At 35.4% G+C, this 25,981-nt stretch overlaps 3 protein-coding genes across 3 annotated transcripts; 1 reads left to right on the top strand and 2 right to left on the bottom strand.

Annotated features, from left to right (window-relative positions):
• Positions 1-12,063: 12,063 nt before the first annotated feature.
• On the bottom strand, positions 12,064-14,604 carry LOC110605338 (F-box/LRR-repeat MAX2 homolog A). The gene has a single exon (XM_021743839.2). The coding sequence runs from the start codon at positions 14,294-14,296 to the stop codon at positions 12,215-12,217; it is 2,082 nt and encodes a 693-aa protein (XP_021599531.1). The 5' UTR covers positions 14,297-14,604; the 3' UTR covers positions 12,064-12,214.
• A 5,340-nt stretch (positions 14,605-19,944) lies between these two features.
• LOC110605360 (peroxisome biogenesis protein 7) lies at positions 19,945-21,149 on the bottom strand. The gene has a single exon (XM_021743873.2). The coding sequence runs from the start codon at positions 21,079-21,081 to the stop codon at positions 20,125-20,127; it is 957 nt and encodes a 318-aa protein (XP_021599565.1). The 5' UTR covers positions 21,082-21,149; the 3' UTR covers positions 19,945-20,124.
• A 1,680-nt stretch (positions 21,150-22,829) lies between these two features.
• On the top strand, positions 22,830-24,353 carry LOC110604628 (TBC1 domain family member 5 homolog B). Its single transcript, XM_021742885.2, has one exon. It carries the CDS (start codon positions 23,194-23,196, stop codon positions 23,731-23,733), a length of 540 nt encoding a protein of 179 aa, XP_021598577.1. The 5' UTR covers positions 22,830-23,193; the 3' UTR covers positions 23,734-24,353.
• Positions 24,354-25,981: the final 1,628 nt, after the last annotated feature.

Raw genomic sequence — 25,981 nt, 5'->3', positions numbered from 1 at the left:
CGATTTTCACAAGTTTTCATCTTGTTTTGAAGATTTTCAAGTTTTGAGCAAGTTTTGAGCTTGGAGACCCAAGGAAGTTGAGAATCTCCCATCTCCAAGTTTTGGTCGTCCCTCTCTCGATCTTCAAGAGGTAAGGGCCGATCTTGAACTCATTACATGTTTTAAGTAGGTTTTATGAAGATCTATGGGGTAGAATGCATGTTTAGCTCATAGTTAGGTTTTTGAGTTTATGTTGTGTTTTTTAGCAATGTGGCTTGCAAATGCATGTTTGATGTGTTGTAGATGGGGTTTTAGATAGTTTGAAGCCCCTAGGAGCTTGTATGCTTGTGTATGTGTGTTGTAGAATAGGTTTATGCATGATTGGAAAGTTTGGGAGGCGTATGTGCATAGAAGAGCTGAGTTTCTGCCACTAAGGGAGAAACCAGGTTCGGCGGCCGAAACAGCCGAAGGAACTTTCGGCCGCCGAACATGCTTGTGGAAGCAGCCTTTGGCTGCCGAAGCTTGCCCCCGAAAGGAGACTTTCGTCTCTGTCTGGGAGTTTCGGCTGCCGAAAGTGCCGCCGAACATGCATGAGTTTCGCCTCTGTCGGGGAGTTTCGGCCGCCGAAGGTGCCGCCGAACCTGCCTGACTTTCGGCTCTGGAGGGACTTTCGACCGCCGAACCTGCCGCCGAAAGTGCCCTGTCCAGGCCTCTTTTGCATGATTTTCTATTATTATTTCATGATGTTCTAGGGGATTTTTGGGGGATATTTTTAGAGTTATGTTCATGTATGTTTGGTCCCTCATTTGAGTCCACCTGTGTAGGTTCGGACCCAAGGAACCGAAGACCCCAGCAGTGAGTTCAGCTGCTTCTGAGTCAGTAGAGCTTCAGCCAAAGGTGAGTGGAATAACCCTTATGCTTTTAAATAAATAAACCAGTTTTAGCATGATTCACGCATCATGAATGCCATGAGATATAATAGGGTGCTTGCATTAGAACTCACGAATATGTTGCACTGCATATTATGTTGATGATGCGGATGAATATTGAATGATCCTTTAGTCCTCATATGTTATGATATGATGATGATACGGTACAGAAGACCAGTGAGGCCCATTCTACGCCCCTGGCACCATGTAAGAGAAAGACCAGTGAGGCCCATTCTACGCCCCTGGCATAGTTGGAATGTTATGTTATGCTATGTTATGACTATGTAAGAGAAAGACCAGTGAGGTCCATTCTACGCCCCTGGCACAGTTGGACCATGTAGAGGACTATTGGTGACAAATTCATCCTTGATATGATTAGGTGTGATGTGATGCATTTCATGTTATCATATGTTTCAAATGTTTTATTATTCTGCTCACTGGGCTCTTGTAGCTCACCCCTCTCCCTTAACCCCCAGGCTTACAGGTACAGGGTAGACCAGGAGGTCAGCAAGAGTAATTAAGTCTTGTGTATGCAATAGCTAGAATGTGGACATGACAAATTGTATAATGATGTAGAGTTGTGAATAGTTATGTAATGTAATGACATTGAGGATTAAAGATTGTGCTTGACCCTATGTGTATGATATCCCTTTTAATACATGATCTTAGATGTTTTGTAATGCTTATGTAAACCAACTCAACACATGTTATGCCACCCATTGGGGGCATTGTTGAGGTCCTACAGAGGGGCCAATGTTTATGATTATGTTTATGTTCAGTGCATGCACAGGTTGAGTTGGTGTATGAGAGAATGAATGAAAGAAAAGTTGTAATTTTTATGTATGTTGTTGATCATGTATGGGAGTAATCAGGTTCACAGGATGCATGTTAGGCTTGCTATGGAGCTGTCATTCATCGGCACCCTGATCTGTTTCCTAGGCCTTTCCCCAGTTGTGTTCTATTATGGTCTCTGGCCCTCTGGCTTTTTTACAAAGTTCCTGAGATGTCCTCTCTTGATGAGCCTCTCTATTTCATTTATCAACTGGTAACAGTCGTTCGTATCATGGCCATGAGTCCGATGGTACTGGTAGTACTTATCCAAGTCCCTTCTATTTGATTCTGCCTTCATCGGTTTGGGCCATTGTATAAAGTCTTTGTCCTGGACCGTCACGAGCACTTCAGCTTTAGACTCATTCAGAGGAGTGATCTCTGCGGGGATCCGAGGTTTATAGGGTCTCTGCTCCTTCCTCTGCCATCGGTGTCTGTTTAGTACTTCAAGCCCCCGGTCTTGTCTCCTCTCTGGCCTATCTTGCCTCTTGTCCTCCCCAGCCCTTCCTCTATCTCCTGCCTCCTTGACAAATCTGCTTGTGGTTAAGGCGTCGTCCTACCTTATATATTTTTCTACCCTTTTCATCAGCTCTACCAAGGTGGTAGGTGGCTTTCTACATAGTGATTTGAAGAACTCTGGGGAGGTGGTGCCTTCCTGCATAGCTTCCACAGCTCTTGCTTCATCAAGCTCGGGTATTTGTAAAGCTTCTGAGTTAAACATGGCCACATGCTCCCTTAAAAATTCGTTCCTCCTTTGTCGAACCATTTCTAAATAGCTTGTCTTTCTTACAGCTGGGACCCTAACAATGAATCTGCTGATGAACACGCTGACCAAGTTTATGAAGTTCTTAATACTACCGGTCTCCAAGCTGTTGAACTATACTTGGGCTGGTTCGGTTAAGGTGGTGGACAAAACCTTGCACATCAAGGCATCTGAGTGAATTTCTGCTCCATGAACGTCTTATAGTTCAAGACATGCTCCCGGGGGTTTTCCGTCCCATCATAGGCAGCCATCGTCGGCATCATGAACTTTTTAGGGATAGTTTTCTATTGTACCCATCTCACAAATGGGGATGAGGTTGGCAACAAGGGACTGATGTTGTCTCGTGCTCTCAACTCCGTTAGCATTTGCTCTCTCAGCCTTTCTAACTTTTGATCTATATCTACCTCCTCTCTCCTGAGCCTTTTCTCCATTCGGTAGTTTCTTTCTAACTCTTCACTCTCCAACCTTTCTGTTGGTTTGGAAGAGTAGCTCTCAGCCCCATCATTCTCGAGAAGCTTCCTTACTACCTGGCCTCTTGCTCTAGCCATTGCCTCACTCCTTCGGCTGGCTTCTCCATCTCCATCACCTGTTTTCCTGCTGCTCTATTGAGAGGCTTGATGGTTTAACGTGGGTTAGGACTCATTGATGTTGAACCCTTCGGTTACGAGTGGTACGCTCAATGGGGTATTGAGTCCCCTTTGCTGCAATATCTGGCCTAGCTAGTGAGTAATGTTTTATAGTTGGAGGGCCATGTTTTGGCACTCCTGGTCAGATAAGGTGGTTCGAGGCATGGTCCCTGCCGAGCTTGGTGAAGAGTTAAACAACACGAGTGGTTGATTCAATGGGGCGGTAGGGCTAGAAAATGAGAATTGTGGTCTTTCCTGAGTAGAGCTCAGGTCGTTTAGGGTGTTTTTGATATGGTTTTGACGTAATTGGCCATGTGAATCTCAGTGGGTGGGATGAGAATGAGAACTCTGATAATGAAAAGATCTCCTTCATTCCCATAGACGGCACAAATTGATGTCCTAAAATCCAATAAAGGGTAGGATCAAGACATATTTTGATAAGTTTGGTCCGTTTGGCTTATGTCTTCCTTCTTTTATTCTTTTTCTTTTTGTCTTTTGGTAACGTGTAACCATCGTCCTGCATCTGTACATCCTGTCATTGTCACGCTGGACCGCATGTACGGACGTACAGTGTCATTTTCCATCGTCAGGTGGCCATTTAATTCCTTTCGGAGCCATATGGACATGATCTCGGATGTCCAGTGGTCTGTTGCCCTGTGGATCCATCAAATCAATTGGGTTGGACCTCCTACACATGAGTCTAAGTTCTACCTTATCCGGCCTGTCCGAGCGAGTCCTCGACGGCATACTAGGGGATAGGGCTACGTATTGAATTTTAATAGATTATGGACTAACCTTTTCAACATGGCTCAGTTATAGTTTTGATATCTAAGACTCGGTGTATCATATGTGAATAATACAAATGGAAAAAAAATTATAATGGTACTTTAGTTGTAATAAATCACGTTAAATTATCATTAATCACTTATAATAGTAAATAAATTAATATAAAAGTATATATTTGTTTAATCACTTATTCTTGAAACAAGACAATGAAATCTAGGTCTCACGAATCGAGATGCCACTTGGTGACCTCAGATTACAGCTAGAATGGGAATTATCTTTTTTTTTTTTTTAATTTTTTCTTGTTACATACCATAAAAACATGAAAAGGATTAAAGTGGAGGGTCTGACAGCTCCAAAGTACACTTCCTGTCTCCTCCAAATTTTCAATTATCCCATTGCAGCTTTTGTTTCTGATTTGAACATTGTTAAAGTTAAAGTTCAAGTTCCAGGGCCTAGAAGATAATTTTTGTCAAATGCTAAATGTCTGATGTTCTGGAAGAATTTGTTCTGATCTTCTCCAGTTTGCGTTCGAGAACCCCTGCAACAAGACAAGCCTAGTAATCTTGACCTTTCTATTATGAGAAGACAAGTACTATTTCTGTCCAATTCTTGCCTTTCTTACAAATTATCGTGCTGGAATTGAAATTTTACAAAGGAATAGTTTTTGCTTCGATATTTTGTTGTCTAGAGTGTTGTTATAATGTTATTGGGTAATAAAAAGTGATCAAGTTTAACTATACTTTGACTAGAAGCTGCCAAATTTCCATCAGCAAAGCGGTTGATAGACTACAAATTGAATACCTCTTCATTGGTGTTCAGGTTTTCTCCAACAATCAAATTGGATAACAATTCATTGCTATTCAGGCTTTCTCTGAAACAAGAATTTGAGTACATCTGCATTTCTCAAAAATTGATTGAGCAAATTAGCCATAAGTTTATGATAAATTTGAATCGGTTTTAATTTTTTATCTTTTCTAAAATATAATTTTAAGACTCATGATTTTTAAAAGTATAATAAGAGTTATAGACTTTGTTACAAAATTCGAGATAAAAATTTCATTAATTAATCGTTTAGAGAATCAATTTTGTATTTATTATTTTTTTATACTTTTTTCATAATTTTTTACATTAGAATTTTTATTATTATAAATAATAATTATCTTAACTATTTGATACACTTTTCAATTTTTGAAAATTTAATAAAAAATTTTAGTTTCTAGTCTTTATCTTCTAAATTTCGTCTTAACCAAACGTTATTGGTTAAAACTCCTGATGGAGCCTAAACAATTCTATTTCAATTGGTATTAGAGCGAACTTCATCCATAGCCGATAACTAAGAGGTGCGTCTTGCTGCAATTAAGGCATCCTTGGCAAAATTGAGGGAGATGATCGGATAACTAGCCCTATAACGGAGTAACAACCAACTCGCCGTAGCTAAACGCCCACAGTCACTTTCAAATTCTATGATCACAAATTCTGTTATCGCCAATCCTGTTGTCGCAAATCCCTAAAAGGATTATTACAAAGGTTACAAGATAAAGATAAACTTTCAAAACTTTTTTGATTCGTTGGATGTAGAATTTGTCCTTAATTGGTTAGCAAAAGTTGATCGATTTTTCGAAGTTATGAACGTGGAAGAGGATTGGAAGGTTCCGATTGTAGCTTATAAATTAAAGGATGGTGTAGCAGTATGGTGAAATTCTATTCAAAACGAACGCTATCACAGGAGGCTGGAATCTATATAAAACTGGTTGTTGATGAAGCAGATGATTGAACATCGATTCTTGCCTACTAATCACGCCTAGATTTTGTATAACTGATATAATAACTATATTCAAGGGAGTCAAAGGGTGAATAAATATACAGAAAAGTTTTAGATATTGCAAGCGAGGTATGATAACTATGAGAATGAAGCCCAGCAAGTTGCTCATTATCAGAGGGGACTGAATCACAAAATTCGTTGTATGATGGGAGTAGTTGTGATTTTCACTTTGGTAGATGTCATTAAGATGGCAAAAAGAGCAGAAGAACGTGTTGAATGGCAGCCTCGACATCAGTCTAACCGGAATTTTAATTACAGAAATTCTGGTTCGATAGAAACTCAATAGTATAGAGAAAATTACAGCGAACAGCCTTCTAGGACTATGAATTCTAGTAAGCATTAGAATACTATGGAAGAAAGGAGATACAGTAAGAAAAAGACAGTCATCAATACAACAAACAAAGGAGACAAAACCAATGCTTATCAGAAACTTTATACTTGACGAAACAGGAGGATAAAACGCAAAGAAGAAAGGTTTTCTAGACAAAGTGTCAAGTAGAAAAAGCGATTTGCAGGCTAATTATAGATAGTTGCAGTTGTGAGAATTTGATAGCTAAGTAATTGGTAGAGAAACTGCAGTTGTCTACACAGCCTCACTCTTTACCATATAAAGTTGGGTGAATTAAGGAAGGTTCGACAATTGAAGTCAACAGAATCTGCAGCATGCCTATTTCGATAGGTAAATCTTATACGAAATCTGTTAGTTGTGATGTTATGGATATGGATTGCTGTGAAATTTTGTTAGGTCGTCCTTAGTATTTTGATGTTGATGCTTTGCATAAAAGGAAGGAGAATTCATACATATTCTCATGGAATAAAAAGAAGATTACTATTTTGCCATTTAGTTTTGTGAAACATTCTAAAGTGAACGAAAAAACTATTGCTGCTATTTTTATGGGAGTACAAAGGCTATCAGGCACAGTTAAGAAATCTGGAGGCATACTGGCATTATTGGTGAGAACAAAAGGTAAAGTGGAGAATGCACCATCTTTACCACTACCCGTTAGAGAGCTGTTGGAGGAGTTTCCTAGGATAGTGGTATAGGAAAATCCAGAGATTATTGCAACCCAAATTACGCAGCGGAAAAAAAAATAAAATCTCTGATTTCCTTTTCCAGAATCTGAGTGCTTCGTTTATTTCAAAAGAAGGACATGAGACTAACCTGTTAATCTCATCGAGAAGATACAATGCCGGACTGATGGTGCTGCCTTTTCAAACGAACACCTTTAATGGTATCCACACAAACGTCTTCTATCATTCTAGAGTGCTAGCTCTCTTAATGATGGATAGATTATGTGCTCCACAATCTGCAACTGTTAGACTGAATTTTCTAAAAAGTTTCATCATCACTCCTAAATTCGTAGAAGGAGTATTTATATGTTTCAGTCTTTTGTTTTCCCACAACTCTTTTCCCAAAAGAGTTATGTTCAGAACCCAACTAATATGAGGATCAATAGTCCGATAAAGCCTAAAAAATAGAACATGTATTATTCCCTTTATCACACGATATCTAGTTTGAACATAAGTCATGGTCAATGTCAAACTTATAATGTTCAAACTTATGATTTCTCGATCTCTAAGTAGACTGATAAATTCAAATGATATTGATCATACTATCAATTTATTTGAGCACAGCCATGCATTTCTCAGTCTCACTTATCGAGGGGCCCAGAAGATATCTCTCTCAAAGAGAGGGACAAATCCTATCTTGATTGTTTAATATCCTCTACATAATTTCTATTATGCTCAATCATAACCTTTATGACTGTCCGATTAAAGACAATGTTTGATTATGTCAAAACATAATAGTCCTTATGTTGGAAACTATGACAATTTCAAGTCAAATGATTAAGACATAACTACTTTGAGATTCACTTATGACAATAACCCATGTAGTGATCTCAATGCGGGTCCATCTAATACTTTGTTCTCTAACAAGTATCTATGATTATTGAATTATATCAACATATACATAACCATCTCATGATTATCAATCAATAATCATACTAGCTATATTTTATTATTATCAACATAATAATAAGTAACCAGGGATGATAATCATTATTATGTAACATACAAATAAATAATAATGATGATAAAAACCTCTAATATTAATAACCAAAAGACATACAAAAAGGTCCAAGATAATTGCCTAGAGCAAATACACTAACAAGTGGAAGAGCCTTCAATGCTTTCACCTTTGTGGGATATCTAATATCAGATTGATCTCATTCTTGGATTCAAATTGCTGAATCTGCCTCATTACAAAATGAGTCCAAAAGAGAACAAAATCCTTCAAGTACAGATTGAAGAATTACTAAAGAATGGGCACATTCAAAAGAGCATTAGCCCTCGCGAAATCCCTGCCTTATTGATTCCAAAGAAAGATAGAACTTAGAGAATGTGCGTGGATAGCAGAGCCATCAATAAGATTACGGTTCAATATCGATTTTCTATTCCTCACCTAGATGACATGCTGGATCAGTTATCAGAGTCTAAGTGTGTTCTCCAAGATCGACCTTAAAAATGGCTATCACCAAGTTCGAATTAAGAAAGGAGATGAATGGAAGACAACCTTTAAAACTAAAGAAGGTTTATACGAGTGGCTGGTTATGCCGTTTGATTTGATAAATGCACCTGGCACATTCATGCGACTTATGAACCAGGTTTTGTGTCCTTTCTTATGCAAATTCGTGGTTTTTTATTTTGATGACATCTTGATTTTTAGTTGCAGCGAAGAAGAACATTTACAGTACCTCTGCCAAGTTATAACAGCTTTGCAAAAAAATGAGCTGCCTATTAATTTTAAAAAAAATGCATCTATATGATGGAGCGCATTCTGTTTCTTGGATTTGTTGTTAGTGTAGAAGGGATACATGTTTATGAGAAGAAGGTAGAAGCAATACGGAACTGGCCTATTCCCAAAAATATTTCATAAGTTCGTATCTTTCATGGACTTACTACTTTATTTCATAAGCTTACTTCTGCCCCAATTTTTGCGCTACTTGATTTTTAATCAACCGTTTGAGGTTGAATGTGATGCTTATGGAGTTGGGATTGGCAGTGTGTTATCGCAGTCTAATAGGCCTATCACAGATTGTTTGAAGAAAGAGAGAGTGCAGAAATTTACTTGAACCGACTCTGCCAACAAAAATTTTAAGGTGATCAAAGATAAGTTTACTTCTGCCTCAATTTTTGCGCTACCTGATTTTAATAAACTGTTTGAGATTGAATTTGATTCTTGTGGATTTGGGATTGGCGGTGTGTTATCGCAGTCTAATAGCCCTATTGTATTCTTTAGTGAGACATAAAATGATGCTAGAAAGAAGTGGTCTACTTCTGAGTAGAAATTATATGTAGTGTTCCGGATTTTTAAAATTTGAGACAGTATAAGATGGGGCAGGAGTTCATTATTCACACAGATTATCAATATTTGATTTACTTTAAAACTCAAAAACATATGAATAAGATACATACTTGATGGGTAGCTTATTTTGGAGCTTTTCATAATGTCATAAAACATAAGGTTGGCCATAGTAATAAGATGACAGACGCTTTGAGTAGGAGGGTTGCTTTATTGAATACAATTAGTTAGGAGGTCATAGGTTTTGAATTTTTGAAAGATTTATATGCTGCAAATGATGATTTTATGGTATATGAGCGAAGGTCTAGGCTCGTCAGTATGTTGATGGGTTCTTGATACATGACATATTTCTTTTTAAGAAGAACAAATTATGCATTCCTCGTTATTCTCTGCAAAAAAAAAAAAATAATTCAAGAGATCCATAGTGGAGGTTTGAGTGGTCATTTGGAGTGCGACAAAACTATTGCTGGTTTAGAAGAGTGTTTTTATTGGCCACAATTGAAAAACAATACAGGTTGGATGGTACAGAGATGCCCAGTTTATCAAACTCAAAAGGGTCATGCTCAGAATACGAGCTTATAGACTCCATAACCTATTCCAAAATACCCTTGGGAGGACTTGACTGTGGATTTTGTTCTTAGTCTTCCATGCACTCAACATTTCATATTGCAAAATTATTTTTTCATGAGGTTGTTTATTTACATAACATTCCTAAGACCATTACTTCTGATAAAGATGTGAAGTTTCTATCTCACTTTTAGGTAGCTTTATAGAAGCGTTTTGAAACTGAACTTTGATACAATAGTGCTTCTCATCCTCAAACTGATGGCCAAACTGAAGTAATAAACCGCACTCTTAGCAATCTTCTGTGTTGCATTTGCAGTAATAAGAAAATTGTTTGGGATCTTGCTCTTACTCTTGCCCAAGTAGAGTGTGTTTACAACGGTTCTGTCCACAGCGCTACAAAGATGTCACCTTTTGCAGTTGTCTACAGAAAAAATTTCAGTGTATACAATTGACCGTATTGCTCTTCTTACAAGTTTTCATAACAAAATTGTAGCAAACAACTTGGCAAAACAGCATGTGAACGTTTTCAAGCAAGTACAACAATATCTTACGGAAGCCAATGACAAGTATAAAGCTGCAGCAAATAAACATAGGCATTTCAAGTCCTTCAATGTCGATGATCAAGTTATGGTGTATATGCGTAAGAAATATAGTGGAGGATAAGAAAATGTTGATCAAAAGAAAATTGGTCCATTTCAGATTGTTTAGAGGATTAATGACAATGACTATGTTCTTGACCTCTCAGGTTATATAAAAATTTTTAAGACGTTTAACATGGTGGATCTATTTCAGTACTACCATACTGATGACAACTCAAGATCAAATTCTTATAAGTGGAAGAGAATGATGCAGAGTAATTAGTTTTGAATTTTATAGCAGACTTAAACCGGACTTAACTTTTGCTACGGATGTCCGTCAGAGATTCACAATAACTTTTCGAAAAAAGAATTTCAAAATGTACAACTTTTAAATGTGTAATAAGGATTATAGGTTTATTCACAAAGTTCGAGATAAAAATTATATAATTAATTTCATTTTAATTATTTTTTTAAAATTTTTCATAATTTTTTACATTATGATTTTTATTATTATAAATAATCATTTATTTAATTGTTTGAGATGTTTTTAAAAATTTAATAAGAAATTTAGCTTTCACCTTTGTTTTCTAAATTTTATTTTAATCAAACATTATTATTAAAACTCCTTACATAACTAAATAGTCCTATTTCAAGGATATTATTTTTCTACTCATATTTCCTTCAATGATAAAAAGTTTTTTTTGAAAGAACCATTATATATGTATTTAGGAAAAAAAATAGCTATTAAAAAAGAATAATTTAGAAAAAAAAATTATTTTGTTATTTTCGTATTTTTATTATTAAGTTATATTAAATATAATTTTAGATTAATTTTTTAATATTTTCTAAATAATTTCAAAGATATTATTTTTCTACTCATATTTCCTTCAATGATAAAAAGTTATTTTTTGAAAGAACCATTATATACGTATTTAGGAAAAAAAATAGCTATTAAAAAAGAATAATTTAGAAAAAAATTAATTTGTTATTTTCGTGTTTTTATTATTAAGTTATATTAAATATAATTTTAAATTAATTTTTTTAATATTTTCTAAATAATAATTTTAAAAATTATTTTCCTTACGGCATCTCTAAAAGTAATGCGAAACAAATCCGTAATCACCTAAGAAATTGATTACCAATTTTGTGGGAATTCTTAATCCAAGATTCTTGCTCCTTTGTCCATTTGCGTTATCCTCGTTTTGCTTGTTTTCAACTTCTGAGTTAGATATTCAATACACAAAAAGTTCAAAACTTAGCATAGTTAGATATTTAATACACAAAAATTTCAAAACTTAGCATGTTAATATAGGGATGTCAATAGGTAAGATAACTGCAAAATTAAATTATTTAAATTTAAACCTAATTTATATTAATAATATTTAAATTTATTTTGAACTCGATTAAAAATTAATTTAAATAATTTAAATTATCTAAACCCGTCTAAATTCAATTACTATTATCTGAATAAATATTAAATTTATTTAGTCTTATATATTTTAATTGATAATTTATATAAAAAATATTTTTAATTAATAATTTTCATTTAAAAAATTTAATATTTTTAAAAAAATTTTAATTTTTAAATAAAAAATATATAAATTTATAAATATTATTATAAAATATATTTTTTATATTAAATTAATTATTTATATATACAAATTTAAATATCCGTGTATAAAATCCAAATACATAGATATTATTTTTTAAATTTGAATTCGAATCCGTCTCAAATCCGCTAAATCATTCTACCATTCTAATGTTAGATCCAATCGGGTACCCAAAAATACCCGACCGTTACCATCCCTATAATGATCATCATTCAATTTTAAATAGCTTACATTTATTTATCTACACATTCCCATAATTCAAACTCCAAATAGGGCATACCTGACTTTTCAATTTTATTTAATTCCCCATTGGCCAAAGAAAAAATTACAGGCTGTTCAAAATCTAGAGAACTCCCAATTCTCTAATCAGGGATATGACGCCTATTCAAGGCATCCTCAAATCGAGAGCATGAGTCAATTCTCATCTCTGTGCAAGAATCATTCTCAGGTGCAGGGTAATAATCTTCCCTAAGCTGGACATCCCTGAGAGTTGGGATTTTCAACAGAAACATCATAAAATGCTCATTGGCTGTGCCATGAATAAATAGCTTCCTTAGGCTTCCACATTGAGCCAGCAATCCAGCTGCTGGGAGAGAGAGGCTTCTTTGATTAACATCTGTGTCCTGTGGAGGCCAATAATCAAGCTCAGTCAGGTTCAAGTTACAAATCCCATTCAGGTAGAACCTCTCCCAAGGGCTTAAATCCACAAGCCCTGAAGGGGCTGTCAAGGCATACCCTATTGCAGATCCACAGTTCAGACTCATCTTCCAAAGCCGAGGATAGCATGCAAGAGAGCTCAACCCAAATGCATTGGTGGAACTTGGTCGATGCCTGCAGTCACCTTCAACTTTGATTTTAATTTCCTCCAGGACAGGGCAATTCTCCAACCCTGACAATGTCAATGGAGTCAGCAACTCACCAACAGGTATCCAAAGGGAAAGAAACTCTAACCTCGCCCAAGTCCTGGACTGGTAATCAATTCCATTATCATTGAAAGTTTTTCTTCTCTTCCATGGGCTTGTGTCTTCCCAAATACCACCTCTCTTTTCTGATGAGAAATGCCTCAGGTCAGCAGCTTCACCTGAAAAGCTAGCTACTTCTCCAAACTGTTCAACATTTTCCCACACACAATCTATGTGCAAGCGTTGTATCCTGTCTTGAATTGGTTCCAGAGCCCTTAAGGAGCACACAGCATTTAGGTACTTGCAACAAGAGATTTTAACATCAACCAAAGATTTTTGAAGAATGGAGGCCAATTTATTCATCCCCATTTCAGTAATCCTCTTGCAACCCTGGACCTCAAACTTGGCAAGTCGTGGGCAGCCAAAGGAGATCGATATCAGATGAGAATCAGTCAAGTCAGCAGAGTTCTTTATTGACAATGATTCCAATCTGCTGCAAATAGCAATCCCATCCGGCCTAGCATCTATTCCCCTACAGATTCCATGAAAGCGTCCCAACTTTAAGAATTTAAGTCTTGGGCACTTGGAATTAAGCACTTCCCATGCTGGCCAAGTATCTCTAACATTGTGGCAAACATCAAGAACTAATTCTTCAAGTAATGGCAATCCAGCAAACATGTCTGCAAGCGCAGAATGGCTGATTCTAGCATCCTCTGAAGTGTATCCCTCATCATCAGGGTCACCCCTAGCATCACATAAGGAACCAGTGCGAACAAGGTGAAGAAGGGAAAGGCGAGGACAATTTGAAGCAAGAGATAGCAGGGTTTCATCCCCAACAAAACCGATGAATCTAGGATCAAATACACAAGTTGCAAGCAATTCACAAAGATTTGGGCAGGCAGCAGAAATGGCAAGAAGCTCATGAGACTTGAATCCCTCAGCAGAAGAGTGGGCAAGGACATTAAGATGGGTTATAGAAGCAGCAACAGAAGGGTATGCTTCGAGGGCTGGTGGCAGATCTTCGGTCCAGCAATAGAAATGGGACAGATCAAGCGAATTAAGTGAATGGTTATGCTCAAACACTGCAACAAAATCAGAACCCGGAGTGGCAGGTGATCTCTGGTGCCAACGAACGAGCTTAACTTTGCTTAAACCAGGCCATTGAGGAGCAAGAAGCTGAAGAGCGGAAGGATTCCTAGCATAAACAGTGAGAGAAACAACAGATGGAAAAGCCCTATGAATAAGCTGAGCAAGAAGTTTAGGATTGGAAGAGGAATCAAAAATCGGATGGCCCCAAGGGGAGAGGAAAGAGAGGTCAAGATCAGTAACAGCTCGAAAGCAAGTTGGGAGGAGAAAGAGGTCGCGGATATTGCCTCTGAGAGTGAGAGAGGTGCGAGTGGATCGCTCTATCAAGTGCCACTTCAAGCAAACAAGGGACATAGAATTACGAGTGCGAGTATCAGTAATCAAAGAAAATATATTGGAAACAATTGCATCTGGAATATCATGAAAATGAACATCACTGCTTAGGGTTCTAGCCATTTTTCTCAACTGTACTATGGAGAGCTACTCAAAGACAATATATGTAGAACCAGAACCCTAGATCTGCAGATATTTATAGCAGGGACCATGAAGATCGTACCTGAAGACAAGATAAGCTTCAAGAACTTCGCAAACTGGAGATTTGTGGGGTGAGATTAAAGGCAGATCTGGTATGAGGATGAAGATAAAGAAGACGGAAAACTTACCAAAAGCGGCCTACTCTCTGTGAGGGTGAAGCTGAAAGATTCATGAATGGTGACAGGTGACTTCAGTGAGAGAGATAATCTTGACAAAGTGTTTAGAAAATGAATATAAAGAGCACAGTTTTCAAAACCAGACCGGACCGGACGGTCGGACCAAATCCCGGTCTGTTCTGGAACTAAACCGGATTTCTCCTTCATTTGAGAAATAAAAGGGAGCTTTCTGCTTGCGGTGGGTGTCGAACACCCAATTACTCCCTAGTCGTCCAATAATTATGTCAGCATTAAATGTTTTCAATTATTATACTACTGGTAGGTTCAATTGTTTAATTGTTGTTATTATCATAAATGTATAAATTTTTATCTATTTAGTATAATAAAAAAATTTAATAAATGCTTTTATTAATATAAATTACTATTATAAAAAATCTATTTTAAATATTTTTATTTAAAACATACTAATTAAACAATTTCAATTTTAATTGAGCTTTAAATTCTTAATTTTCGCTTACACCAATTTAGTAACCAACATAAATTTGAAAGTTAAATTTAATTATTATTTATTATTATAATATCAATTTTTATTTTCCATCATTATTTTTAATATATTATTAATTAATTCCTGAATAAGGAATTTTAACAAAAGCCACTGGGGTCAATGGTGGGGGCCGCATTAAGAAAGAAAGTCTCGTGCATATCATGTTGTGGTGGACCTAGCGGCAAAATATTTTAGGATATTAATACTTTTTCTCCTAAAAAATGATACTTTTATTCTTTATTTACAAGATATGCTTGACATAATTAAAGTAATAATTTTATTTACCGTTTAGTATCTCAGTTTATAAATATTACAAGAAAGAAATGAGATATTAACCTTTGGCAGTGGAGAGAGAAAGACAGCGAAGAAAAAAGCGACAGGGTTACGTGTGGTTTTGGTCGTTGGCCTCCTCCGATTTAAGGTGCTGGATGTTGGATAGCTGGCTTTTTTTTCTTTATTTTTTTAATTTTTTTTATTTGTTTTATTACTTACTATTATGTTACATTATTTATAAATTTTCTTTTAAAAAATAAGACTGAATAAATTACGCTTCAAAATATAATTATAATTAGAGACGGCGAGAAACAGAAGAGCTGCGGAGTTCTAGATAAAAATACAAAAGATGGAACGGGTGGCGGCCGGAGGTACCGAAGAAAGATAGGGGGCCTCATGCGTCATCAACCGTGTAATTCTAAAACTGGTGGCCTTAGGAAGGCGGCAAAGAAGGAGAGAGAACATCTGTAGGAAAGAAGATAAAGATACGGCCACTGAAACTGGTGTTTTTAAAGATTTGAATCGCCAGAATAAGTGGCTGATGGGTTGCCACTTGCCATAAACTGGTCTCTTCCTCATCTTCACAGTTCACACACTCCCTTTTTTCTAAAATTTTCACCTTTCCTGAGAGTGCAGGGTCCCCTTTTCTTTTCTTTCTTTCTTTGGTTTTCCTTTTTCTTTCCTTTCCTTTCCTTTCCCAGATAAATTTGGATTTTGGTATTCATGCATGGTTCACCCATATCTCTTGGCTGCAATCATGCCACTTGTCTAATTCTTCCCATTTTATAATTATTTTTCTTGTTTAATCACAATAATTATTTGAAAAATTGACTTTCACTCTCTACAACCATAGAAATTCTTGTAATAAAGAGAGAGCTTTAATTTGCTTAACTTGTAAAGCTTTTATAAGTATTTAAAATTTTTAATAGTTATGTATTTAATTAAAATACTTGACATATTTAATAAAAATAATTTTTAAATATAAATATAACTAACAGGTAATCTTGGTGATTTTTCAGCTATCCTTAATCAATGCTTCCTTGTAATTTTTTTTCTCTTAATTTAGGGTAGATTTAAAATATAAATAGACCAATTTCATTTAATTTTTATATAAATTGATAATTTATTTATATTTTAAATTTTAATATGAATTAGATTTAAATAATTTTTTTTATCAATATCATAATTTGTTTATTTTATTCTTGTTTGATTGCGACTTTCCATATATAACTTTTTTGTATCTTTGTTCTAATTTTCCTTGCATTGTTTTTTAAAATGGAAAATGTTTAAAAAATTATGGAATCCTAACAATAGAGCATCGGGTTACGAGAATGCTAGCGTTAGCAATTAGATTTTATTGTCTTGTAAGTTGCAACAACGATTATCGACTGATTCATTCTTGAAGTAAACAACAATTGTCTACTTAGTCTCAGACACAGTGGCTTTTGAAATGTCTGATAACTAGTCCGATTCTCAAATGGCTTTTCGTCTGGGCTAGGGGATTTCTAAGATATTTTTGGTATTCTAAATTAATTTTTTTATTTTATTACTATTTATATATTTATTGGGACTAGCTGAAACGAGTTCAGTTCAATTTTTTCTCTTTCCTGAGTTCAGTTCAGTTCAAATTTTTCGGCTCGATTTCGTCGTGAAGCCATACCAACCCAATATGTTCATCTTGAATATCTTCAACCTGCTTTTTCGATTCAAGAAAAGTTTCACATTTTCTACTGGTGAGACTGATTATAAGTAAGGAAAATATCCTTTTTTCAAAATAAGAAAATAATTGAAGAAATAAAGAATTGTAAAGCTTTAATTATTTATACTATAAGATAAATATTTACTTATTTATTAAATTATTTAAATGATTTTGAACATGCATTCTCTGCTGAAAAGAAAATAATAATTATAATTTTTTTTAATTGATAATCGAATAGAGTAGAATTTGAGGTTTTTTAAAGTTATTTATATGTATTTATTATTAAATTAAATTAGTCAGAATAATAATAATTATAATTATTTAATAAAAATATATAAGAAAAAATCTTGCAATGCAGTGAATTTTATATTTTAATTAAATTCTTTTTACATATTAAATTAAATTTATATTGAAATTCGAAAGATTTTTTTTTTCTTAAAACTTTGATTCAGAGGTATAGGGTTAGACAAGCATAAACATCTTTGTAAGTAGGATTCGATTAAGAAGTTTATATTCTGTGACCACAAATACGGTAATAAAGCAGAAGAAGATTAATAGCCACCGACTGCTTTTCCATTAAGTATGCAATCATGATCAACCTTGTATTTGTACTTCCCACGTACTAACCCACTCACCACTTTGGCTTTTCTTTTCATTTCAGCCAACAAAACTTGTGGATGAAAAATAAATTAAAAAGAATATAAATATATGCTAATTTTCATTAATTTTTCATGTGAAGAAATCATGATCTTTTTACCAAACGTCTACATCAATATAATTTTTTGTTATCAAGCAGAACTTTGGAAAATAAAAACGATTAATATAAATATATATTAATAAAAATAGTATGAAGATTATCCAAATCTTTCTGTTCTCCCCACATGGAGATTTTATTGTAGTTTGTCCCTTTCCTTTGCCTTTAAAAATCCATTTTTATGGAGAATTTTTTTTACTTTTCAGTATTAATAAATTAAAATTTATTATGAATTTTTTTTATTTTTCAGTATTAAGCCATTGTGGAAACTGATTATTTCAAATAACTTGTCCTTAATTTTATTTTGTCTCGACAGATTTTGTCTGTCTGCACATAGGCATAACACTAAAGCATAGAGCGATGGGAGCTCAGAATAGTGATTAACCAGGGATAAATTAATGTTAATAATGGCTAACAGACACCTAGGTTTCACTGTAAGAGTCCAAAAAGAAACACCTATAAAAGACTTCAAAAGTTTAATTCAGAACAAGAAATTTTTCCTTTCTTTAAACCTGATCAACACCATATATTGACGTAAAAGTTATACATCCAAATCAAGGCGAAGTTGACTTTTACGGAGGAGTGGTCTCACTCAAATGGACACTATTGCTAGAACAAGCCTTTCATCGGAAAGGTTCTTCCCACAGAGACAACTTTCACTTAACATTGCATTTATGACTGCAAGAAACTACTTCCAGCAACATCAGTGTATACCCAATTCCCTTCATGCTATTTTCGCCTTCATCATGCAAGTCCTCAACTTTCTGGAACTCATGTATCAGGGAAAAGATTGCTCTCCATTTGATACACATCCAGTAGCCATGTGGAGTAGCCTTACTTGTTTGCTAGCTTACTGCTTGGCTTATGGTGTTGAGATAAGCTTTGTTGATATTTTGGTTCTCCATTTTACATCACTGCACTTCGTTGGAGCATGTTGGTCTTTGGTTCACTGTCTTGCTACTTTTAGCCTCTATTTTCTTCCCAGGCTTTGTTCAGCTGATCCTATACTTTACTCGTTGGCATACTTTCAATAGGCGGGTTACTACCCACCCCAGTAAAAATGTTGCGGAAATGGACTCGGAATACACTACTTCACGGGTTGCAAGCATTACAAGTAGAAGATTGGCGGGTTGCATCAAACTCCTCCACAGTTCGAAGAACTACACTTCCTGTGTGAAAAGAGAATGAAAAATACAAAACAAGAAAAAAAAAAGTAAAAAAAGAAAATAATAGGAGGGAAGAGGCAAAGGCCCAATTGGGCATAAGTTGCAACACTGGTGAAATCACAATCGGTAAAGCTGGAAAAATTGAACACTTAAATCTTAGATGAAAATAGGAGTTGAAATTAATTCAGGCAGATTGCTTCTTGCAACGTTGAAGTAGGCAGATGCAATTTTGGTTACCATTTCTCAGGCCTAGCATACAAGATTTAAAACCAAAACAGAGCAGTGAGGTTAAATGCAATCTGCTTTGACCTTTCGATAGGCTTTCCATCTTCTGCATATTTTTACATTTTCATCATAGTTACATTCATTCTAGCACCTCTTTACCTCCCATGAAATGACAATCACTACCTCCGTAATGAACTACCAAAACATAATCCAATTTGATGCTAATATACTGAAGTATAAAAGTGCATTTTTGAATCGCCAAAAAGCAAGATCACCAATTGTTAATCTCCATGTTCACGTTCTACCTTTTAACTTTGAAGAGAAAAAAAATGATATAATGAACAATTGCATGGAGCTGAGAATCTGACAGCTTCCTCAGTTGGCCAACCAAAGGAATCTATCTCAGATTTTTATCCACAGGCTGTCAGTTACATTTCTAATGATAATGACTAACAATGTAATATTTACTTTGAAAAAACCCGGCTACCCCAGAATCAACCTACATATACTTAAACATACAGATGGATTATATATACAGCTAATTAATAATTAATTCACATGTAATTGTTGCCTCCTACCATGTAATTCCTTATAGTAACAACTCCCAGAGGCTACATAACATGAATCACATAAATTCCACATAAACCATAAGCCTACATCTCGAACATAGCAGAAAACATGCCATTCTAGAGAAACAAAATGCACAAAACAAACTGTGGAGAAAAAAAAATGTTTGCATCTTCAATCTAATAGAAATACCTACTCAACAAAGATGCAACTACACGAGTCCATATAAAAGTATAAATCTTTTTGCTTTATTAAAAATGATATACAAGGGAATCATTCAGCAAGATCGGAATGGGATAATTATTCCCAACAAACAACACACCAATGCTTTTGGTCTATAGAAAATGCAACTTTCAGAGAAACTAGCTAGCAACTAATACAAGAACAAGTAGAACACACTTCCCTATCAAGGTGCTCTGGGGTCCGTTCCATGCTGCCAAACGTAAACCAATTCATCCCAACCAGTGCTAGCCAGCAATCCCTCAACAAGAACGCTCATATCCACCCCAACTGCAAATTCCGTGTGGTGATCATATCTCCCAACCAATGCATCCTCCACCATAAAATCCCACATACACACTGTCATATCGTAAGAGCAAGAAACCATCAAATTCCTATGATGCGGCGAAAACTTCACCTTCCTAACCGCATATCCATGCCCATTTAACACAGCAATTGGTGTCCTGTAGCTCCTCACGTCCCACACCCTAATACTCTTATCCACTGACGCCGTTGCTATACAACAATCATCATACTTGTTCCAATCGCAAGACAAGATTTCGAAATCGTGCCCCGGAATTATCATTGTTGAACCCGGTTCACGTACATCCCAAATTCTGACCGTACAATCGCCGGAAGCGGAAGCAAAAACATCTGTGTGTCTAGGGTTCCAGACGGCGGAATAGACGCAATAGGCGTGCTCTTTGAATGTACGAATACTAGCAGGACGATCGAGAGTCCAAAGCTTGATGGTGTCATCCCAAGAGGAAGTGATGAAGGAGTCTCGCCGAGTGGGATTGTAGTCAACGGAGTGAACTTCGCGGGTGTGCTCTTGGAGGGATCGGAGAGGATTCTGGGTTGGAGGAAGAGCGGTGTCGAAGAGCTTAACAGAGCCGTCAGCGATAGCAGCGACTAAGAGAGAATCGTGGGATTCAGACCAGGCAAGATCATAGACGCCGTCAGCAGTGTCGAAGGCGACAAGTTCAGAAAGGGGAAGAGAAGGAGAAGGGGGGAGGGAGAGGACATGGACACGGCCGTTTCCGAGGATGCCGAAGTTCTGGGCAGTAGCGACGGCGAGACGGGATTCGTAGAAGGGGCTGAATTTAACGGAGTAGCCGTTGAAGGGCGTTTTGAAGAGTGGCATTGCGTCGGAGGATTTGGTGAGGTAACGGTTGGAGCTTCAGGAAAGGGGAAGTCGAGAGATGAAGTCGGATCAGCCAATCCATAAGAATATGCATTGAGGCTGATGGGCTGAAAACGATGGGCTTAAAATTCAAACACAACAATCACAATTTGGGCTCAAGGCCCACGATAAGGTCAGGGCCCTATTTGATAACTTGGGCAATTTTGGCACTGTAGGCTTCCTCTTTAGCCAGAACCTTATTTTATTATAAACTCAAGTTATAAATATTTAGTTATTTTTTATATAAAAATTTTATTTATATTTTATATTTTAAATGGAAAAAATTTGCCTGTTCCTAATAATAGAATTTGGACAAAATCCCGCAAATTTAGAATTCAAGCTGGCTAGTTTTGGAGGCTTCCTCTAGCAGCCTCATCAATAATGTTTGGATTTGTTCATTAAAATTTAACTAAATGCCTTCAATTACTGAGCTAAACTGCAAATGCAGCAGAAATAATTAAATAATTTTAGAAATAAAAATTATAAGAGATGGAAAGCAAAAATAGGGAATTGAAAGCAGCTCCTGCAATGGACCCTCTCTTCTAGCCATCACATGTTGCCCACTAACATCAACATCCCAACCATTTAATGGATGGGCCATGTTTTGGATTGGATGGGACATTACCAAAGATTAACTAAGCAACTTCAACCAGTTAAACAGTTTTAACTACCTTGTCTTCTTCTGCCAATTCTCTATGTAGTCTCACTTTTTCAACTATGGACATCAAATCTTTCACAATAGTAATCCAAAGAAAAATCTTTCCCTAATTTCCTACTTATCATTATCTAATTCTTGAATTTTTTGGTTTTACTACCTTTTTAAGTTATATTTGGGAGGAATGAATTTAATGAAAGAATTATTTTATTAATAAAATAAAAACTCTTATACTAAATTATTTAGTATTAAAAAATAAAAATAAAATTATAAATTTTATTAAATTTTAAAATTAACCTATTTTATAGAACCTCTCTTCAATCTATGCAAACACATTGTAACCTCTGCAAATGAAAAAATAATTTAAAATTTTACATTGCCTTATCTAATATTGAATTATTGAACAGATAACAATTGAAGGGTGAGTTTTTCTTTTTAGAAAAAAATAAAAAAACTTCTAGTCAAGCAAGAGTATATTTTTTTGTTGGCTTGTGAAAAAAAAAAAAAAAGCCAAGTAGAGTATTACTATCAATGCCTTGAGTCAAAGGAGCAAGCATTTTCACAAATTACCTAAAATCCACAAAGAGAAAAAAAAAAAAAAAAAAAAAAAAAAAGTGAAAGAAGTCTATCACACATTTCACTTTCTCACGAAAACCACAACCCACATGATCTTGCTTGGGGATATTGAAAGATCACAAACCTCTCTCTCAAAAGAAGATTTTCTCTCTATTCCCCATTTTCCCAGAATTCCCCACTTCTCTTTCTCACCCAAAACCCATTTCACTCCAAACTATGCCATCACCTCAAGAACCCCACCTCATAAGCCTCTCCACCTAATCTCACTGGCTGATTCACTTCAAGTCAGACACATGTCAAATCTTGATTGAAACACTTGTCTCTCATCACATCTTTTGCTTACTTGGCCATCCCAATCATGCACTAACATGTGTTCATCCATGGCCCTCCAACCTTGCAAATCCAACCCCTCAAAATTATCAAACTTGGTGATGCAACAAGGGATGGGGGCCCTAAATGATGGATCCAAAAGGCAAAGTACAGAGGGAGGTGCAATTATTCATGCCATGGATTTCATCCTAAGCAAGTGAGGAAGGAGCAAAATTCCATCTTCCCCCGCATCCTCATAAAGCAGAAAAAGTTACATTAGAGAGACCATAATAATTAAAAGCTTATATCATTTGATGCAAAATTCTTTAAGTGACTGATTCCCACTCCCTCTCTCTCTCTCTTTCTCTGCTAAAGATACCCAAACCCCAAAAGAAAAAGAAGGAAGGAAAAAAAAAATTAAAGTCTTCTTGCTTTCTCTCTCCATATATTTCTTTCCTTTCTACAACTCTTTCCTTCTTATTCCTCTCTCTATGAAGAACTCATAGAGAGAGAGAGAGAGAGAGAGGGTAGCCATGAAAAACACCATTAGATGTTGCATCTCTTGCATTCTACCATGTGGAGCTCTTGATGTTATTAGAATAGTACACTCTAATGGCCGCGTTGAAGAGATCAGTGGCACAATCCGAGCAAGCGAGATCATGAAAGCATACCCAAAACATGTCTTGAAAAAACCTTCGTCTCCTTGCGATGATGGGGTGGTTCCAAAGATCGTTGTAGTTCCTCCTGATGCAGAGCTTCAACGTGGAAAGATCTATTTTCTCATGCCAGTTCCATCAACCCCGGAGACTAAGAAGCCTCCTCGATCAAGAAACTCCAGCACCAACAGAAGAAAAAGAAGAGAGAATAACAACAACAACAACAACAACAACAGTGAAAGCAATAACGTCATTAACAACTCCATCTCAATGTCAACAGACCTTCTTATTTCTGATCGATATTTGAGTGAGATACTTTCAGAGAAGATATCAACTCAGAGAGATAGAAGAAGAGGCCGTGTTGGGGTATGGAGACCACACTTAGAGAGCATATCTGAGACCCCATATGATGGTTGAAGAAGGTTCTTGATGAGTTTGTAATGAGCTGCATATGATTTTTCTATTTTCATTATGCTATTCATTCCTGAGGTTCTTATCCATTAGGGTTCAAGAACTCCATCCCTATATTTATTCATTTTCCTTTTCCTTTTCCCCACCTTCCTCTTCCTTTTCTTTCAATTTTTTTTTTTGAAATTTCCCCTTTTTAGTGTATATAGAGGCACAGAAGAAAAAGAAAAAAAAGCAAAGAAAATGATGCAGAATATGGGTCAAGGTTTGGAAATTGATGGTGGTGATGATGATCTTAAACAGTTGTGGTAGGATCTTGCTACTCCATGAATGATCAAGGCCATAAGTAATTGCCTTGAGAGCTTCAATACAAGTGTGGCTTTTTATTAATGCAGAAATCCATGAAGAGAAAGCTATATACTTTTGGTAATATTTTGAGAGAGAGAGAGAAATATATGTGCAATATTTTCTTTTCTTTTCTTTTCTTTTCTTTTCTTTTCTTTTCTTTTCTGGGTACTTGATCTGTTTGTAAGAATTAAAGGAGAGAAACTGTTTCTGAGAAGATCCCATTTCTACTGTACAAAGTACCAAGAAATTATTTCAATAAGAATTGAAAGATGATTGTGAAATGATGATTGTTACATTACCATCCAATTCTCTTACAATTTTGCCCATGATTTTATTTTTTTATCTTTTATACAAGGAATATTTTTTAATGCAGCTCAAGGTATTGGTCTTTGTATGATAAAATGCTTGCATCACTCATCAAATAATTCATTTTTTTTTATTTAACTTTTTTCTGAAAAGATCAACGGATTAAGTTATTGTTATAATTAATTTCTTTCTAAAGACAAAACACAAAATAATTCATGTTAGAAGAATAAAGTGCAATGAGGCTCTGTCTAGAATACAATTGTACATTTTTTTTTTGTACAATAGTACATTAACTAGATACATCGAATTTATATATATACAAATTTAATTATTAAATTCAATAATAATTGTATTAAAATTAAATTTTTTTATTCTTTAATACTGTAAAAAAAATTTAAAAAAAAGGCAAAGGAAACAAAATCTCCAATTTGGTAATGCATATCCCATGTTATCAACCACTCTTGGTATTTGACCAAAAGCAGGTATTTTCATCCAGGATTTATAGAAGAAAATGTGTTTTAACCTAATTTAATTTAAGAAAAAAACTAAACATAAATATTTTGAAAAATGGCAATGTTTCAGCTTCATGATAATCAATGTAGAAAACCACATGATCAAATTGCAGGAATAAATAGATCAAATGGGTTTCCTCCCCCAAATATTATATATCAATAGCTAGAGCATATAAACTTTGATAGAGCACATACCCATCAAGAACTTTCCCTGTAATCAAAAGGATTTTTCTTTTTTTTTTTAATTAGAAGATCAGAGGGACTTAAGATGGTGGATGGAATAATAGTCCCCACATAACTTTCCACCATAGAATAATTAATAATGCACTAAAAAGTGGGCATGTCTTTAAGCATTTTGTTCTCTTAGAGATGATGATGATGATGAGAAGATGATTTTATTAGATGGTGCCACTGTCATCTGCATCTGTAAAGGTGATTTACAGTAGATTTTGACCTCTATATTGGTTGGATAGTGTGAAAATTCCTCTTACAAAATATTTTTTTGCCTAAGTCCCACCATCTGGGCTCTCAAAATATGACAATGTTTTGGTACTATTGGGATGTAAATCTAATCCAAAATCATCCCATGCTTTGTCAGAGTTGCAGCACTAAAATAGTCTGTTCAAACCCACATAGCTTTTGTTTCCTTTTTCATCTTTTAAGAGAGTTTCAAGCTTTACTGACCAGTGTTATAATAAGTATTTCAATAGTTTTCTTTTATAGCAAAAATTGAAAATTTAATTTTTATGAATAAACTAAATATTTACTGCAAATAATTTATTGTTTAATAAATCGATTTAATATGAAAAAGATTTAGTCCGAATTAAATGAGTTGAGAATGACTTTAATTCTATAAAAAGAGTTATAAGTTTTGATGATTGTCTAGCCCCGGAGCAAGATAAGGTCTAAAGTCCATGGCCGTATACAAGTAGGTCAGTTCAACAACGCACGATCCAGTCTTGTGATCAGAAATGGATCGGATTGATTACGCACGGGGCTCTTCCCTTGAAAAATCTGGTCCAGTGATGTGACAGAAGGTAAGGAAAGCGAGTTCAGTCACTTTGCAGCCCTACCAGCATACGCGCCAGGAG

Source organism: Manihot esculenta, chromosome 17 (assembly GCF_001659605.2).
Source record: "Manihot esculenta cultivar AM560-2 chromosome 17, M.esculenta_v8, whole genome shotgun sequence".
Taxonomy (NCBI): Eukaryota; Viridiplantae; Streptophyta; class Magnoliopsida; order Malpighiales; family Euphorbiaceae; genus Manihot; species Manihot esculenta.
Note: the sequence above shows the minus strand (reverse complement) of the source record. Positions and strands in the feature narration are given on the sequence as shown.